At 43.4% G+C, this 16703-nt stretch overlaps 1 protein-coding gene across 1 annotated transcript; it reads right to left on the minus strand.

Moving 5' to 3' along the window:
- Positions 1 to 292: 292 nt before the first annotated feature.
- On the minus strand, positions 293 to 16481 carry Tnfaip3 (TNF alpha induced protein 3). The gene is made up of 9 exons (XM_076858212.2): positions 16270 to 16481; positions 12294 to 12603; positions 8983 to 9173; positions 8183 to 8330; positions 7854 to 8024; positions 6659 to 6839; positions 4918 to 5837; positions 4071 to 4252; positions 293 to 3364 (listed from the first exon to the last, which is right to left on the minus strand). Exons 2-9 carry the CDS (start codon positions 12586 to 12588, stop codon positions 3080 to 3082), a joined length of 2373 nt encoding a protein of 790 aa, XP_076714327.1. The 5' UTR covers positions 12589 to 12603; positions 16270 to 16481; the 3' UTR covers positions 293 to 3079.
- Between the last annotated feature and the right edge of the window lie 222 nt (positions 16482 to 16703).

A 16703-nucleotide genomic window follows, 5' to 3' on the forward strand; every position in this document is an offset into this window, starting at 1 on the left:
ACCCAGCGCTCTGCTCGAGTAGATGGGGCTACTCTCATACAGTGATAATTTTTAAAAGCTCCCTTCCTCTCCACGTGTAAGAGGTGGACCTGTTCACTGCCCAAGTGTACAGCAAAGGGGTTAGTTATGTGAAAAGCAGTCTTCATGTTTGAGTCTGTTTTTTTCTTTCAGCACTCATCAACAGAAAAACATCAAAATTTGTTCTTAAATAATTTATTTTTTAATATTTATTCTTGGGAAAAGTTACAATTACTTAGGAAAACTTGCAGAATCCAACAAGGATACACAGAATTATATAAGATAAAACCAAATGTGCAAATTTCAAATACCTTCTATAATAAGTATAAATAATTTTATTTCACATTAAGAATGAAAACATTGATAGACACAAAATATTAAGCTATCAACTTTGAAAGGATTATATGAAAACACTGAAGTTTAGTCGACATCTTTGGAAAAAAAATCAGATTTATGCTAGGGAAAAAGACATGTCAGAATGCAATAGAAGTTTAATATTGTGATCCATGACTATGTAGTAGAAGACTACGTAGTCATGGATCACAATATATTCAGGTGCTAAGTTCAGACCTCTAAAATGGCCGACTTTTATTTCTGGGAAAATGCATTTTCCTCCTTTTTTTCCTAAAGCAAGCACAACAATAACACAAAGCACACAGGGGAGATGTAGGCCAACGGCAGAAAGAAATTTCCTTACAATTGCTGATTTTTTTCTGTCCCAGGGCTGGGGTGTCAGGGTCTCTGCCCAGCACCCTCCACACAGCATGAACACAACCAAAAAAACCTTAATGATGGCCCATGTCTATCTTGTCCTCACTCCTTCTCCACCTTTTCTCCAAGGAGGTAGAATTCTCAGAGGCATCTACGCAACACAGACAGCGGTTTCTTATCCTGCAGCTGGAGTTTCATAGGAAAAAGCATGAGAGTTTACTGGATTCACTCTTGAAGCAATTCCCTCCTTCCGAGGGAGGCAATAAGCAAAGAGTATCAAAGAGATCACCTCCTCCACTGCCGTCTGGAGCTTGCCAGGTTCTAGAACATGACCTAAAGCAATGCAGCATTTTCCCCAAAGGAGGAGAAACATGTCTCTGATTTCTGTAATAAAATAAATAAAGTGAATTACATGACTATGACTGTTGAGTTCATGAAATAAGCTGTATATACAGGTTGTGACCCAGCAACAACCAAAAAATAGGTTATTATTATAGTCTTTCAACTTAAATCTCTGGGTAATATTTCAACATTAACAATCCCTCATACACAATATAAGGGTATATTATATCTGTTCACACTTTTATATGCACCTCAGTTCAAGCAAACCTCTTTAGAGGGGTAGACAAGGATAAGCCAGAGTTATCTGTCTTCCCACTAAAATATTGATTTCTAAGAGGTGCTTACTATAGAGAGCAGCTCGTTTTCAATGTGAACATGTTCAGTATCAGCAGCCTCCAAATCACAGTCTGTGCTTGATTCTGTTTTTTTTTTTTTCCAGAAAGGAGCTAGACATAAAGTAGCAGGATATAAAAGGACCTAGGCATTAGACCAGAGACCCTGTGACCACTAGAAGAAACTGTAGGCCCAACTCTCCATCATGTTGGCTTAGGAACCAACTTCCTCAACAAGACCCCTAAAGCACAAGAAGTAAAATTGAGAATCAAAAAATGGGATGCTTTCAAACTAAAAAGCTTCTTCATAGCAAAGAAAAAAAGAACACAGAGAGAGCCTACAGAATGGGAGAAAATCTTTGCCACCTGCACATTAGACAGAGCATTATCTCCAAGATGTGGGGAAAAAGCACCCTCATACATTGCTGGTGGGACTGCAAATTGGTGTAGCCACTCTGGAAAGCAGTACAGAGAGTCCTCAGAAAACTCGGAATGGAACCACCATTTGACCCAGTTATCCACTTTCAGTATACACCCAAAGGACTTAAAATCAGCACAAGATAGTGACACAACCACGTCAACGTTCATAGCAGCTCAATTCACAATAGCTTAGCTATGGAACCACTTAGGTGCCCTTCAACAGATGAATGGATAAAGAAAATGTGGCATATATATACAATGAAATATTACTCAGCCATAAAGAAGAATGAAATATGGCATTTGTCAGTAAAAGGATGGAAATGGACACTGTCATGCTAAGTGAAATAAGCCAATCCCCAAACACCAAATGATGAATGTTTTCTCTGATATGCAGATACTAATATGGGTCAGGGAGAGAAAAATAAAAGTTCATTAGATTAGACAAAGGGGAATGAAGGGAAGGGAGGGGAAATGGAAATGGGAAGGACAGTAGAATGAACTGGACATAACTTTCCTTTGTTCATCTATGAATACATGACCAATATAACTCCACATCATGTACAACCACAAAAATGGGAAGTTATATGCCATGTATGTATGTCAAAATACACTCTACTGTCATGTATGTATAAAAGGAATAAATTTTTAAAAAGACTCTAAAATACAAAGAAAAGAAAGATGGAAAGGTGCTAGGTAGGTGGGGACAACCATGAATTACTGATACTTTCTGAATACGTGAATTTTCCCTGAGCTTCTGCAAGCACTTGCAGAGGGCTTTTTGTGCCTTGAGGATTCAACTTCACAACTCTGAAAAATGCTGATGGAGGGCAGGTGGGATGACTCTGGGCCTCTTGACCATCTGGCCATGTGTCTTTTTCTGTTTCTGCAAGATGATGAAGCAGTCCTGGCGGGCAGAGGGTAGGGGCTACTGCTAGTCCTAGCACACATTCCAAGTCCAAAGCTGACCCAGCCCTCTGCTTGACAGGAGAGGAGCAATGACAGCCTGGGGCTGAATCTGACAGCACACACTGCTAGTCACAAGCTTTGCCTGAGGCTGCTTGGGAATATTCCTGGTTACCAAACCCCTGAATCACAGGCATGATGAAGAGCTTATCTTCCCTCCCTTGCTTGAAGACACCCTCAAGGCCACTGTCCCAGGGCCTGCCCCTTCCACGGCATCCGGGGGTTTAGAGCATAGCACCACTCTGGCTGGTGGCCTGCGGTCCCTCTTGGCGGAGCTGGCCACAGGTTTCTGCTTAGCCATACATCTGCTTGAACTGAAAGCATTCATTGCAGTAGCCGTTGCACTTGGTGTTGCCAAAGTGATCGCAGGCAGGGGCCCGGCAGCGCTGTTTGGGGGGCTCTTCAGGAGTAGGTTCACCCCGGTGGGTCCCGGGGCCCACCCGCTGGCTGAGATGCTGGCACTCCATACAGAGCTCTTCACTGCGGCAGGCCAGGATGTTCTTGCAGGAGGCTCGGGCACACTTGGGCCTTGAGGCGCCCTGTGTGGTTCGAGGCACATCTCTGCGCTGGCTCGATCTCTGTGTGGGAAGAACAGAGAGAACTGTTGCTCTCATTTCTCTGGAAGAACACAGTAAGCTGTCATTTGGGCTCACTCTGCCTGAGAACAAGGGACACAGGCACATAGCAGTGGGATATTTCCTCCAAATCCCAAGGCAGCTGACCTGGCCCCAGGGAGGGCATGGGGAGCTATTGATCTTGAAAGGACTGTAAACTGGCCAGGAGTGCTTCCCCGGGAATCACCATGGGCACCCATACTTGGACAGCTCCTCAGCCCTTGTGCACACAACAGGTCACACATCTGTCACCATTTGCTTTTCTGATATGCTTTTAAGTGGAGTACCTGTGAGGCTCTACCTTCTTTCTGGCTCATGATAAAGGATTATTTAAGAAGTCTGCTTTTTAGATGTCTGTGCTTCTGCTACAAATCAATCAAGATTCTGATGCCCATCTGGCTTTCTGGATGCTGGAAGCATTTTTATCTTATGGCTAATTTTATTGGCTTTTCAAAAACAAATTCTAACTTGGTTCATGCAGACGGACAACAGTCCTTCCAACCTGGTGGTGTCGACATTTTCCCCAGGTTCTTTCAACAGACTTTCTTAAGCAATCCTTTGTCATGGGGAGACAGAACTGGCAGGGAGGAGAGCCTGCTTGTCACATAGCTGGGAGAAACTGTTCCAGCTAAGGGGACCCGACATGCACATGCTCCTTAAAATGTCTCACCAGTTGCTGGTCAGTCCTTTTTGCTTCATGAAATCTTTGGTTCTGAGTTTCAATGAAGCACTTCTGACAGTATCCTTCAAACATGGTGCTTCCAAGGGTGCCGCACTCCCTCCCTAGGCACGGAACAGCGTTCTGGAACCGGGAGGCTGTGGGACTGGCTTTCCCTGAGGCAGTGCCAAAATCTACAAGAGAGTCGATGCTACTCAGTACCATATCTGGGTCGCTAGGCAGATACAGACACTGATGTTACAGAAAGAAATGGATTCTAAGAAAAGATTAGGATAGCCTTCAATATACTTGAGACTAGACATTTATAAAATTAGCAAAATAATAAAATCATCACTAAACATCTTTGGCTTTACGGATTGCTCATGGAACAGTGATCAGTCACAGTAACAGAATAAACAGCAGACAAAACTCCCCTCTTCTCTCGAATTAGAGAATTCCAAACAACACATGTTCTCCTATAGTGTCAGTGGCGATTGCCCTCTCTCTAGGTTTTCAGATTTTGAGTTTTTCACATTTGAAAAAGTCTAGCTTAAACTCTATCTTATAAATGCCAGGCACCAAATGACCTTATGAAAACACAATTCCATCAACTATCAATGTGGTACTTTGGATTTCTGGCAGGGGGCAGCTAAGAGCTGCTTATCTCACAGTGCATGCGGCTTCCCTGTGCGACTGGCAGAGGCACCATGAGTGTCACCAAGGGCAAGCTGCTGGAAAAGCAGTGGGCTCTGCCCATTCCACCCGTGCACTCAGACAGACTTTCCTTTCTTGAAGTTCAAGAACAAAACCCCTTCCAGGCAGCAGCTGCTGCATTAGGAAAATCTATCATTTCACTCACGTTTGTTTTCTCTATACTCGATGAAACACAGCGTGCAAAATCCCTTGTTTTCTGGAGTTCCAAAATACACACAGCCAGCTTTTCTGCACTTGCTAGTCCCGGTCCTGTCCCCTGGAGTCCGTGAAGCTTGGGAGAGGCAGCCAGAGGGGGCATCGTTGCCAGCTCTGTGGCAACTGTGCGGGGAAAGACTCTGGATGAGCTGTGAGGGGTCTGACTTGGACCGCTGGTGACAGGAAGGAGGGAGGCTGGAACCTAAGCTGGAGGAGGGCTCTGCTGTAGTCCTTTTGAAGCAAGTACTGCAGATCCCATTAAATGTCCTGGTAACGTCCTGGAGGCAGGCTCGGCACTTACCAGGATCTAAATGCCTGGTGGTGTCTGTGGTGTGGTTGGCATTAATCTGCCGGGCACTGTGACAACGCTCACAAAATCCATTGTGTTGCACATTCAGTGTAAAAGGGCAGCCGGGACTCCTGCACTTCATGGCGGTGGTCTCGCTGAACAGGAAAAGGCTGGGTGCTGTTGGTGGGGCTGAATGAGGCCCTCCAGCTGGCTCCTCGGGGTTCCAGGCTGAGGGCTCAAAGGCCTCTCCCCGAGAGGCCCCAAGTGCCACCCCGGGCAACCCATCTGGGCCTGGCTTGAAGTTCAGCTTTGGCAGTTTGTTTTGGCTCTTCTGCCGTCTCTCTGAGCACTCATGGCAGAAAGGCTGGGTGTTCACAGACATGAAGAAAGGGCAGTTGGGCGTTTCACATTTTACATCCATGAGAGAAAGCTGGGGTGTAGAAGGTTCCGCAGGGTTCTGCGCGCGTGCCCCTCTCCTCCCCTGCTCGTTGTTCTCCTGCCACTTCTTGTACTCATGCTGAACAAGTTCAAAGTAATCATCTACCAGGTTGATCTCCTTTGGTAAGTTAGCTTCATCCAACCTGAAGCCCAAATGGAAAACGTGAGATAACAAAATGACACCCAAGACTTTACCTCACTACCATGCCCTGGGCAGTTTCAGAATGTGGATCATGGCAACAACTTTATGGCCATTCACCAAAATCACTGCAATGCACTGATGACATAACTCCATCCAACACATTTCCTATAAACGTTCGAGTGAAAGACGAGGCCAGTTAGTCAGCTAAGAAGACTTCATTATTTCTAACAGTTCACAGTCTCATTTAATCTATCTTTGGGTACCCCGAATTACAGGTAATGCTAAAGAAAGAGCCAACTCTACATCTTGCTACTCCAGGGTTCCTTTAAAACATTAGTTTTACTTTTTAACTTTTCAGAGATCAAATGCTAAGTGAAATATTACTCAGGCTATTCATTTGTGCTGGTCTACTCTACCGTACAAACAACTTTGGAACTCTGCATTCAAACTCTTGTCTGATCTCTATTAAAGTTCCCTGCCATGAGTAACTAAGAGGTGAGCATGCCCATAGGCACTGTCTGTTTACTTCTGTTTACTAACTGGTTAATCTCCACTTTGAGAAACAGATTCTTGTAATGTGCAAGCATCATTTTCTTGTTTTCTTTTGCTGTTTAGTTTTGTGGTGCTGGGGATGGAACCCAGGGCCTGGTGTTGAGCATGCTGGGCAAGTGCTCTGGCACTGAGCTCTGCCTCCAGCCCCCATCTCAGACATTTCAAATTCTCAAAAACTTTATGGTTGAGCTTTGGAGTGGCAGCAGCTTATGTGGCTAAAGTAAAGGCAGTCAAAGATGAAAAAGAAGGTGCTAAATATAAACGGCTTACTTTGCAGCATTAATCAGATGAGTGGTGCCGTGGTCCCAGCCTTGGACCGGGATTTCTATCACCATCAAGTACTCCTTTAAGAGCTTGTCCTTCATCTCATTTTCAGGATCTGTCAGAAAGTGAATTTTTAAGTCTTCAAATCTTCCTCGGTCTCTGTTGACAAGTGGTACAGCTCGGATTTCTAAAAGGGGGAAAAAAAAAACACAACACATGAGTAAAATAATATTCGACTAAAAGAGATTGCATGTAAGGTTGTATGTATAGAATGATTAAACTGTGAAAATGCAGAAAGCATACAATTTAAAGAGGAGAAAAGTATCATCTAGGCATAGTTAAGCCCAAAAAGGAAAACAAAGTATACTAAACGCTAACATAAGGATTATGTTCCAGGGAGCTCACACAATATTAGCCAGCCTGCAGAATCAGACTGACCTGAATTTGAAGTGTGACTTTGTCACTATCAAGCTATGTGACACTAGGCAGGTTATTTATAATCCCTCTGAGTTCTAACTGCCTCATCTATAAAATAAAGCTACCTATTCCTGCATCTCACAAAGATGCCATAATGATGAAATGGAAAGATATAATGTACCCAAAGCACTCAGCACAGTGCCTATTACACATTATATGACTATCCTAACAGCTAACCTCACAGATTTTTATTCACCTGCTCCATGCCCGGCATTATATTGAGGACACTGTGTACCTTCATCTGCAGGTATTAAGAGTGATGGTGGTAAGGATATGTGTGTGTGTATTTAACCTACTTGTGATTAATGTGCTAAAAGTATCATACACAAAAAGATATAGGAGTATTATGATTATTCTACTGTATTACTATTGTAGGTCATGTAATTCTAATATAAAAATTCAAAATCTGAAATGTTCCTCAATCTGAAACTTTGAAGTAGACTTTGGAGGAGCACTTTGGATTTTGGATTAGGGATGCTCAACTGGTAAAGTCCATGCAAATATTAAAAAATCTGAAAGACTCTAAAATCTGAAACACTTCTGGTTCCAAGAATTTCAGATAAGAGATGCTCAACCTGTACTAGCTAAGCAAATGACAGAATAATGTAGTGAAATAAAAATAGTATACTTAAATTAGACTATTTCAATTAGGAGCAAAAGAGCAAAGCCTGATGTTCTAATATCTAGCAGAAATTATGAATGTGAATGGATGATGTTTGCTCACCAGGCCCACTGTCCTTCAGAGTCACCAGGGGTACAAAGTGCTGGCTGTCATAACCAAGAACAATGGGGTATCTGTAGCATTCCTGTGCAGGCCAGTGGAGAGGCAAGTAAATCCCACCCACTTTCAAAGGGGCGAAATTGGAACCTGATTCCAAACTTCTCAGCATTTTATCTGTTTCAGGAAAGAGAAAGAAAAACAAGGCCCTCAGGTGACTTTCATCAAATTCCATTTGGCTACTGTTACTTGAAGTAACTTTGGGAATGTGGGTATTTCCTAGGAATCAAAGCATTAACTCTGAAAAGCACTTAAATACAAATAAATGATCTCACCTGAAATGACAATGATGGGCCTTCTGAGGATGTTGCAAAGGACAAATATATGAATTTCTTCCAGGGAATTATACTGAAGTCCACTTCGGGCTGCTGGGGTGTCTGTGGATGCCATTTTGATAAGGCTGTCCCACTCATCATTCCAGTTCTAAGGGGAGAGGGATCAGGAGAAACAAAACAAAACAAAGGCACAATTGAATGCACTCTGCACTAAACAGTCATTCTGGTATTACTCTACAATTATTCATTTATATAACTCACCTTATATTTTCCCCTTTCTTAAAATCACCATTCAAATGATCATCCCCACCCCCCACATTTTGGTTTTCTTCCTTTACTGTTTTCCACTACAGAGCAAACTCAAAACCAGGGGAAGCGGGGGACAGCACCTGCTTTCAAAAAAAAAAATCCCTGGTGAGGCATAACATTGGAGCCCCTCATCCAAATGTACACAAAAATTCCAAACTTGTGACCAAGAATGGTAAAGTGATGAGTCTGCTTTTATTTGGCTGGCTCAGTAGTGCACGTGAAGGGCACTACTGAAAAACAACAGGAAGGCCATGACTGGAAGACCTCCTAAAACACTGCTGGGAATCTGCACCTCAAAGCCTCGGAATAGAGTCATGATCCTTGGGTTAATCCCACAGGAGGTTTCTGGTGTTTTCCACTGAGTATGCTTGGCTTACCCAAATTCATGTGACCTAGTAAGTCATTTGCTCCTCTGGCACAGGGACTGGCCCAGAGAACTCTTCCCCACCATGGAGCTGTCAATAGATGCTTCATAGAGGAACAGAACATACCCTAGTGTCATAGCAAAGTCCCGTTTCCACGAATTCCTGAGATTTCAGAGATTCCAGCTGCCAGCGGAATTTAAAGTTGCGTGTGTCTGTCTCCTTGAGAGTGCTGAAGAGTGCCTTCCTCAGGACCAGGTCTGTGTCCTGGACACCCCACATATACTGACAAGCAGCATGCATGAGGCAATTTCCATCACCTGAGGACAGAAGGGAGTCATGAGAAGCAAGGTTAAATCATCTGCACTTAAGGCACTGCATAGGTTTTCAGAATGAACTAGGCAGACTGCTCCCATAGCGGGCTGAATGGTTTGATTTCTTAGTCAAGGGCCAACTGATGATGTTCAACAAGGTAATACAGCTATAGGGGAAAAGTAATTCTCTTCATTCTTCCTTATAATAAGTAGCACCAACAAGGCAAATGGGCCAGAGGACCTTGGTTCCAGCGTGACTCTCCTCCTACCTGGATAAGGTGACCTTGAGGAAATTCCTTAAGGTCTCCAGGTACTTTCCCTCTTTTAGAAATGAGAACACTGAATTATGATCACTACAGTCTATCTCTAATAGTCCTGGGTTTGCTGGCTAAGGCACTGTCACTACTGTTCTCTAAAGGGCAACAAGCACAACCAGGAAGCAGGCTCTGCTGGGCTCACTACACAGGGAAGGTCTGGCTATGACTCAGTGGTAAATGCCTTGACCAATTCCGCTGGAGCTTTTGGGACCTGGAGTTTCCTCTCCTGGTTTGTTCAGTGGAATTGACAACACCAAATTATCTACAGCCTGCAGCCCCAGGTTCCCTGAGTGCATTAAGGGACCTTTTTAAAAATAATAATAATAATAATAATAACTCAGTGTTTGGGGTTTGCATTTTGAGAAAAAAAAATAGGTCTAATTTTCTCCCATTAAGTTATGACTTCTCCATGTTAAAACTCATGACTCAAGAGACTGCACTATTTTCCAACTCCCAAACAATGAACATTTTGGGAGAATGTTTAATACAGAAAAAAAAAAAAATTCTTAATCTCCTTTGGCAAGTGCAAGATAGGTTTTTTTTTTAAAAAAAAAAGTTAAACTATTTTCTTAAATTATTCTCTAAGTAAGGCAATAAAGCTATCTGAAATTTATCAAAGTTTAATTACAGTTGAACTGTAAAACAAAACAAAGCAAAACAAAAACCTGAAATACATATCCACAGCCAGTTTTCCTTCAATTTATACACTTAGAAAACTAGCTAAGTAAGCATGATCACCAATGAACAACAGATCACTCAAGCCCTGTGTCTTGGCAGAAGTGTGGCAATGATTGCGTTCTGTTGAAATTTCCCCTTTGCAAAATCTAGAGCAAAGATAAGGCTTTTTTTCTTCTTCTTGTGCTTACTTTCAGTTCTTTATTGAGATGCACCAGTATAAAATTCCCTAAGCAACATCTGGAATTCCCCAGTGCTAAGTTATTTGACTAGCAATTGAGCAACAGCTATTGTACGTTTTGTTCTGGTGTGTAGACATTTAAACTGCGAACTGCACCCTGGACTTTCCAAGTGGGTGTGGTCAGGGTGAGCTGGAATAGGGCTACTCATTATACAAGTGAAATCGCCGCAGCCAATAGACGCTGGAATTTTTCACACGAAGTTTCAATTTTATGCCACCTACTCCCTTCCTCATTCACCACAGTCTCATATCCTCAAATGCAAACTTGTGAATCACCCCCTCCCCAAACAGACCACTGCCTTTGAAGAAAACCTCCTATAGGGGGAAGGATAAAAAAACAAAAAACAAAACACACACACACACACACACACACACACACAAAGAAAGAAAGAAAAGAAAGAAAGGTGCTAATAGAAACCATGGGAGAAAATCCATTTGTCTGTCCCCTTTCCCAATAGCTTTTCTTCCTTTTTCGGCAATTTAAGAAATTTTCTTCAAAGTGGAGAAATAAGAATTCTGAGCCTAAAAATCCATTTCCCAGACAATGTTATCCAAATACACTTGCTCTTGTAGTTTTATTTGTAGTCTGAATCCTTGTTGACATAGGATTGCAAAATAAGTGTTTACTATTTCTATTCCTTTTTTTTTCCTTAAGGAATAAAGCATTCCTTAAGGAAATAGTATATACCATGTGAATTCTGTTAATGATAATAAAGTTTTTCCCTTTGGCCTCATTTCAAATTTGCCCAAAGTTAACTCCATCTCTTTTTTCTAACAAAATGGGACAGAGTTAAAACCACAAACCATCAGGTATTATAAGCCCCTTGACAACACCTTCACATAATTACCCACTTGTATGCACCATTTGATTTAATGCCAATAACAACGTAGACAATTCCTATCTCTAGTTTCCTTCTGACCTGAGCTTCTAAGAATCCAAGCTTCATGAATACAGGTGAAGCTATAAGATACTGAGGTGATAAATGAGAGCCCCCCAGAATCAAAACAAACAAATCCCCACACCTCCCAATTTCTCTGAGTCACTCAAGTCCAAAATACTCAAAGTTAATATACCAATTAAGTTAATTAAGTTAATGTTCTCATCATTACTGCCAACAAGGATTTTCTGCTCTTGGATGTATTATTTTGATTGGGGTAGTTTAGTCACTGATATTAGGACCTAAGATTATTGCTCTTAACTAGACTATAAGTATTTAGTTGATCTTGTGTAGTCTACTTGCTTATTATAATAAATATCTATATCCAACAAGCAGAATTTTGCATCTGCATAAAATAGTATGCTTGGATATTTCTGTTGATGTCCACATTCTTGCTCAAAGGAAATGATAAAAAAATAAAATAATAAAACTTGGAATAGGAAATAACTATTAGCAGCATTGTGGTATAATCACAGGCAACAGAACCCAGGTAAAGGAAAAGGAAAATGTCCTCAACTGGTTAACACATAAAATGCCACCAACACAAGAAGTGTAAGGACATCACAATAACAATGGGGAACGACAGTAAAAGCAGTTTTCACACCATACCTTTCCAACTTAAAATACCTTTTTAAGTATTTCCACTACTGGCCAGGAAAGGGTATTGTACAGATGATTCAACAGTTGTTAAGAATCAGAAACACTAACTACCTCTTTGGGGCCTGGTGTTTAGAAATGCATTCCTGGGGCCTCAATGCCCTCTGCAGTCTAATATATACACTTCGGACATACTATGATAAAAATAGTCATCAAATAAGTCTGCTCCTGTCACATGCCCCTCATAGACTTTCTATATGAAGATGGATATAGTTAGTGCCATTAAAACTTTATGAACAAGGACCCAGCACCAGGGAAGCCCTCCCCAGGCAGCAGAAGCACTACAGAGCAATCTCACCATTGGTTTTCAGTGCCACGAGCTTCCTCACTTCACGACACCAGTTGAGCTTCTTCTGGCTTTCCAGGGAAGCCTGGATGCTTCTGTCAATGAGAGCTTTGTGGATGATTTCCCGGAATTGGGGACAAAACTGGCAAGTTCTGAACATTTCCAGCGTGTATCGGTGCATGGATTTAAAATGATGAATGATCCCATTGGTAGGTTTAAAAATGTCTTCTGGTGTTCGCTCTCTTATCTTCACAGCTTTCCGCATATTGCTCAAATACAAAGCCTGAGGAAGAAGCTGCTCAGCCATTGTGCTCTGCAAGGCCTGAAGAGGAGGGAAAAATCATTCCGTTAGACAGCCTTTGTACTCCTATGTACCTGCCTGCAGGAAACCCCGGTGTTTGATCTTGTCATTACCCTAATCTGTAGGCAAAAGATCTTAGTCACCTCTACTCCCAGGATACTAGCTGGCCCCAGAGATTAACTCACACTGGACTGTTTTAAGTTACATCACTTTAAAAGATTAGTCTAAACAAGAGAAGGAAGGCGGAGAGTGGGTACTGAGGAGGAGGGGAATAACCCGTGTTTTCAGTAACATCTGTCAGGGAGCCAAGCCTGTCTGTCAGCAATAGGTACAGGTACTGCTGCACAAAACCCACTTATGCACCCAATGCTTTCTGACATCACAGTGCACAATAGTTGCTGGATTTTAGAAGCACTGAAGCCAGTTAAGGGCACAGCAGCCCTGAGTAGTCCAGCGTCTCCAGTAAGAACATCACCATTCAATCCCTGTCCTTGCTGCACTCCCTCCACAGTAAATCTTTTATGGAAGATCCTACAATTTTAGGCTGTCACCTAGGGTGCTGCTGTGTTTCTTCTTTAGCCCCAGAGAAAAATATGAAGTTTTTTCATACAGTTTATTATAATGTTTATAAAGAGTCAAAACCACATTGCTTTATAATCAACAAAGAAACCTATTCCAGCAAGATACTCTGCAATGTTAAGAGCAAAACAAGCCAGACTTGGTGGCACACACCAGTAATCCCAGCTACTCAGAAGACCAAGGCAGGAAGATTGCAAGTTTGAGGCCAGCCTCAGCAATTTAGCAAGACCCTGTCTCAAAATAAGAAGGGCTGAGGATGTGGCTCAGTCATAGAGCATTCCTAAGTTCAATCCCAAGTATGGAGGGTGTGAAGAGGAGAACAAAATAGGCAGAAGTCCTTCAGACCCCTGCCACTGAACTTTACAACATGAAATGAAAGAGTAATAACACAATAAATAAATTGTGAATAACTGTTCACTTCCAAGAACAGACATCAGAGCTCAATTATTTCAACTTATCTGCCAACCAAATTTTATCATTGTCCTCTAGGAACCAGCATTCCCAAGAATTAACATCCTGCCCTTCACCTAGAAATCATCAAGCATAATCAACAGGAGGAGAAAAATGAAAATCTAGAAGCAGACCAGAAAGAAGTTTCAGCTAGGGAGCCATGCAGCACAAATGAAAGGTGTGGGGCAAAGTGCAGCATCTGTCGCCCATGCCAACAGTGTGGAATGATGGGCACAGTGGGGACTTCTCAATGTAGAGCAGTGTGGAGAGCCAGTTCTGCTTCACTACCCTTAGAGTGGTGCTTGGTCACACTTCCTAATTTCCAAGAAGACAAAGATGACTTCAGAGCATGAAGAGATTCCCTAGGAAGTTTCACAGCAATGGTTAATCCCACTCCTGCATCAGGCTATCTGCCAGGGCAACCCTCCAGGTAGGAAAGATGTTAAACCTATGTAAGATGAAGGAGAAGAAATCTAGAGCTTCAGGAAACCTCTCCTGGGTGGATCTAGGCTCTCTTAAGCAGCTGATAACGTGGTCTAAATTCCTGTGACCCACTTGAAGGGGAGAGGTTGGACATAGAGGACCTTGAGGTTGCTTCTAAGGATTTGCATTGAGATTCCTAATCCAATAGCTAGGTAAGGCCTGGAAGAAGTCATTCTCTGATCAGATGGTGATCCCTCCTTTGATGTCAGATATTCCCCATAGGTGGAATTGGGCAAAAGCACAGCAGGGCTACAGACACAATGATGAGATAAAAATACCTCTCTCTACCCGCCGCTCCCTACAACAATCTCTGTGGTGTAGCAAGGCTCTTTCATAATAGCATTAATCCATCTATCCATCCATGGAATCTACCAAACAAGCACTGCCTGGCCACCTAATTTGGCCACACACTATGCTTGGCACTGGGGCTAAAAATCAGAGCTGACTTATCCCCCTCCTTGAAATCATACAAACATCTTGGGCTGCAGCTAAAACACTGGAGGTACTGGTCCAGCCTAGGTCCCACAGCCACACTGGAACTGAGCTTTGCTTAGAAGATCTCCTAATACCTGTCCCTTCCTATTCCCATACCCCCACATCTATGCTGGTTGCCACTCTAAAGATGGAAGCAGAATAGCAGTAGGAAGATTTTAAACAAATTAGTATTGCCCCTTTTTGCTTTTCTGACTTCTATTCTTCTCTTCTGGGCCTAAACATCTTTCAGTAAAGATCTAAATTGCTTATATGGAAGTTATACAAGTGTCAATATATTCAATAGCCTATTATGATATCATTCATAGATTTAGCCTTGCATGGACTACAAACTGCCTACTGAAAACAAATCAAAACCCACTGTCCAAGTTTCCAGTTCTTTGACTTCTCCACATTTAATAATAAAGAATAAATTTTTCCAACACATGACTGTAAGGTCCTTAGGGAAGGAAAAACAGTATATCCTTAACTTTTTTTTTTTAAAGCACTTGTTACTTCATTGTCTTACTTAAAAAGAATTTTCCAATTTTTATCACTAGGATCAATACAATTCTACAGAACTGACTCACTAAAGCCCCCCCACACACACACCCCTTGTTTTATTTTTTCCACTCTGGGCAGACATTTTTTTCTGCAATGTAGAAATTTATAGTTTATTTGTAAACAAACACCTCACTCAACTGTTGGGAAGTAACCCTCCAAAAATTGGACAAAGAACTGTAAAAAAATGCAAGAAGCACCTTAGAAAAGGAGAATAGAGCATTAGCTGGCTCACATCTGAGACATTACTAGAGTCATGGTGCAGAAGACTCTTTTTAAATAATTTATTCTCCCAAAATGCTGCCCTGAGACACTTGATCAGACTGGCTTTCCAAGGAAAGAACTGGAAAAAAAAAAAAAAAAAAAAGCAGGCTTAAAAAGAGCTGAACGCCTTTCTTACTTAATACCACTGCTTTCCTGAGAGGCCAGGTGGCAGGATATGGGACGACCCTGGACTGACAAAGACTGTCAAAGTGTGCGGTTGGGGATGGAGCAGGGAACCTGCACATTACTCCTCAAGTGAACCCGCAAAATGCAAGCCCACTTCTACAAGTACACTTCTCATACACTGTTGCAACTGGAAAAGATAAACGCCGTGCCCTGACCCATCCCCTGCACAGAGCTCTCAGTATATGGAAGCTTCCCTGGGAACGTTAGCTGACTGCAGATTCCCCACGCCCACCGGATCTGGCTGCCCCTGAGACACTCATCCCGGTTGGGCTGGTTCTGCACAATCTGCGAAGAAACCACAGTGTTTCTGCAAGGTCTACGTGGCTATAAGCATGCAGTGCTGGATTCCAAAAAAGACACCCAAAGTAGCAAAGCACCAACGACCACCAGACCAAAGGGCCCGAGGGGAGACTCTTCAATAGCCAGTTGCAACTTAAGTTTTCTGTATTATCAGACAGAAACAGCTAGCAGGCTGTCACCCCAACATCTGACACGGCGACCTCAACTCCATGAACTTGAAAACCCAAATGGGCACAAACGGCGAACTAACTCCTCTCCAGGACCTCTGCAAGACCAATGCCAGAGAGACACCGCCGGCCCGAGAGTTGGCGCCCCGCACGCACCCGCAGCCCGCACCCGCAGCCCTCACCCGCGGTGAGCCCTTGCACCCTGCACAGGAAAGCGACGGGTTACCTTTTCGGGCCGCGCGATCCTCCAGCAAAATCCCAAGTCCGGGTCAGGACAGGCGCGCACTGCAGTCTGGGGTCGCGGTCAGGGTCAGGCCAAGGAGGCGCCCCATGGACGCCCGGGCTCGGGCTCGCTCCTTGGCCGGGGGTGTGAACGTCTCCGGCGGCCGCTCTCGTCGCTCCGCCCCCGCGGGCTCGGAACTCGTTGTGCTCCGCCCGCCGCGACGGCTGCAGACTGCCCAGTTTCCTCTTTGCCTGCTGTTGTACCAGCCAACCAGGGGATTTCCACGGGACTTTCCAGTCACGTGATGCCCAGCCCGGCACCGGAGCCCGCGTGGCACGTCGTGGGCCACCAGAGGGCGCAGGGGGCGCTGAAGGCAGTCACCGAGCTGCCTGGCCGGCTGCCCCGCCTCGCCCTGCTCAGTCGACCGCCGGCCGCGG

This window comes from Callospermophilus lateralis, chromosome 6, assembly GCF_048772815.1.
Source record: "Callospermophilus lateralis isolate mCalLat2 chromosome 6, mCalLat2.hap1, whole genome shotgun sequence".
In the NCBI taxonomy this organism is placed as follows: Eukaryota; Metazoa; Chordata; class Mammalia; order Rodentia; family Sciuridae; genus Callospermophilus; species Callospermophilus lateralis.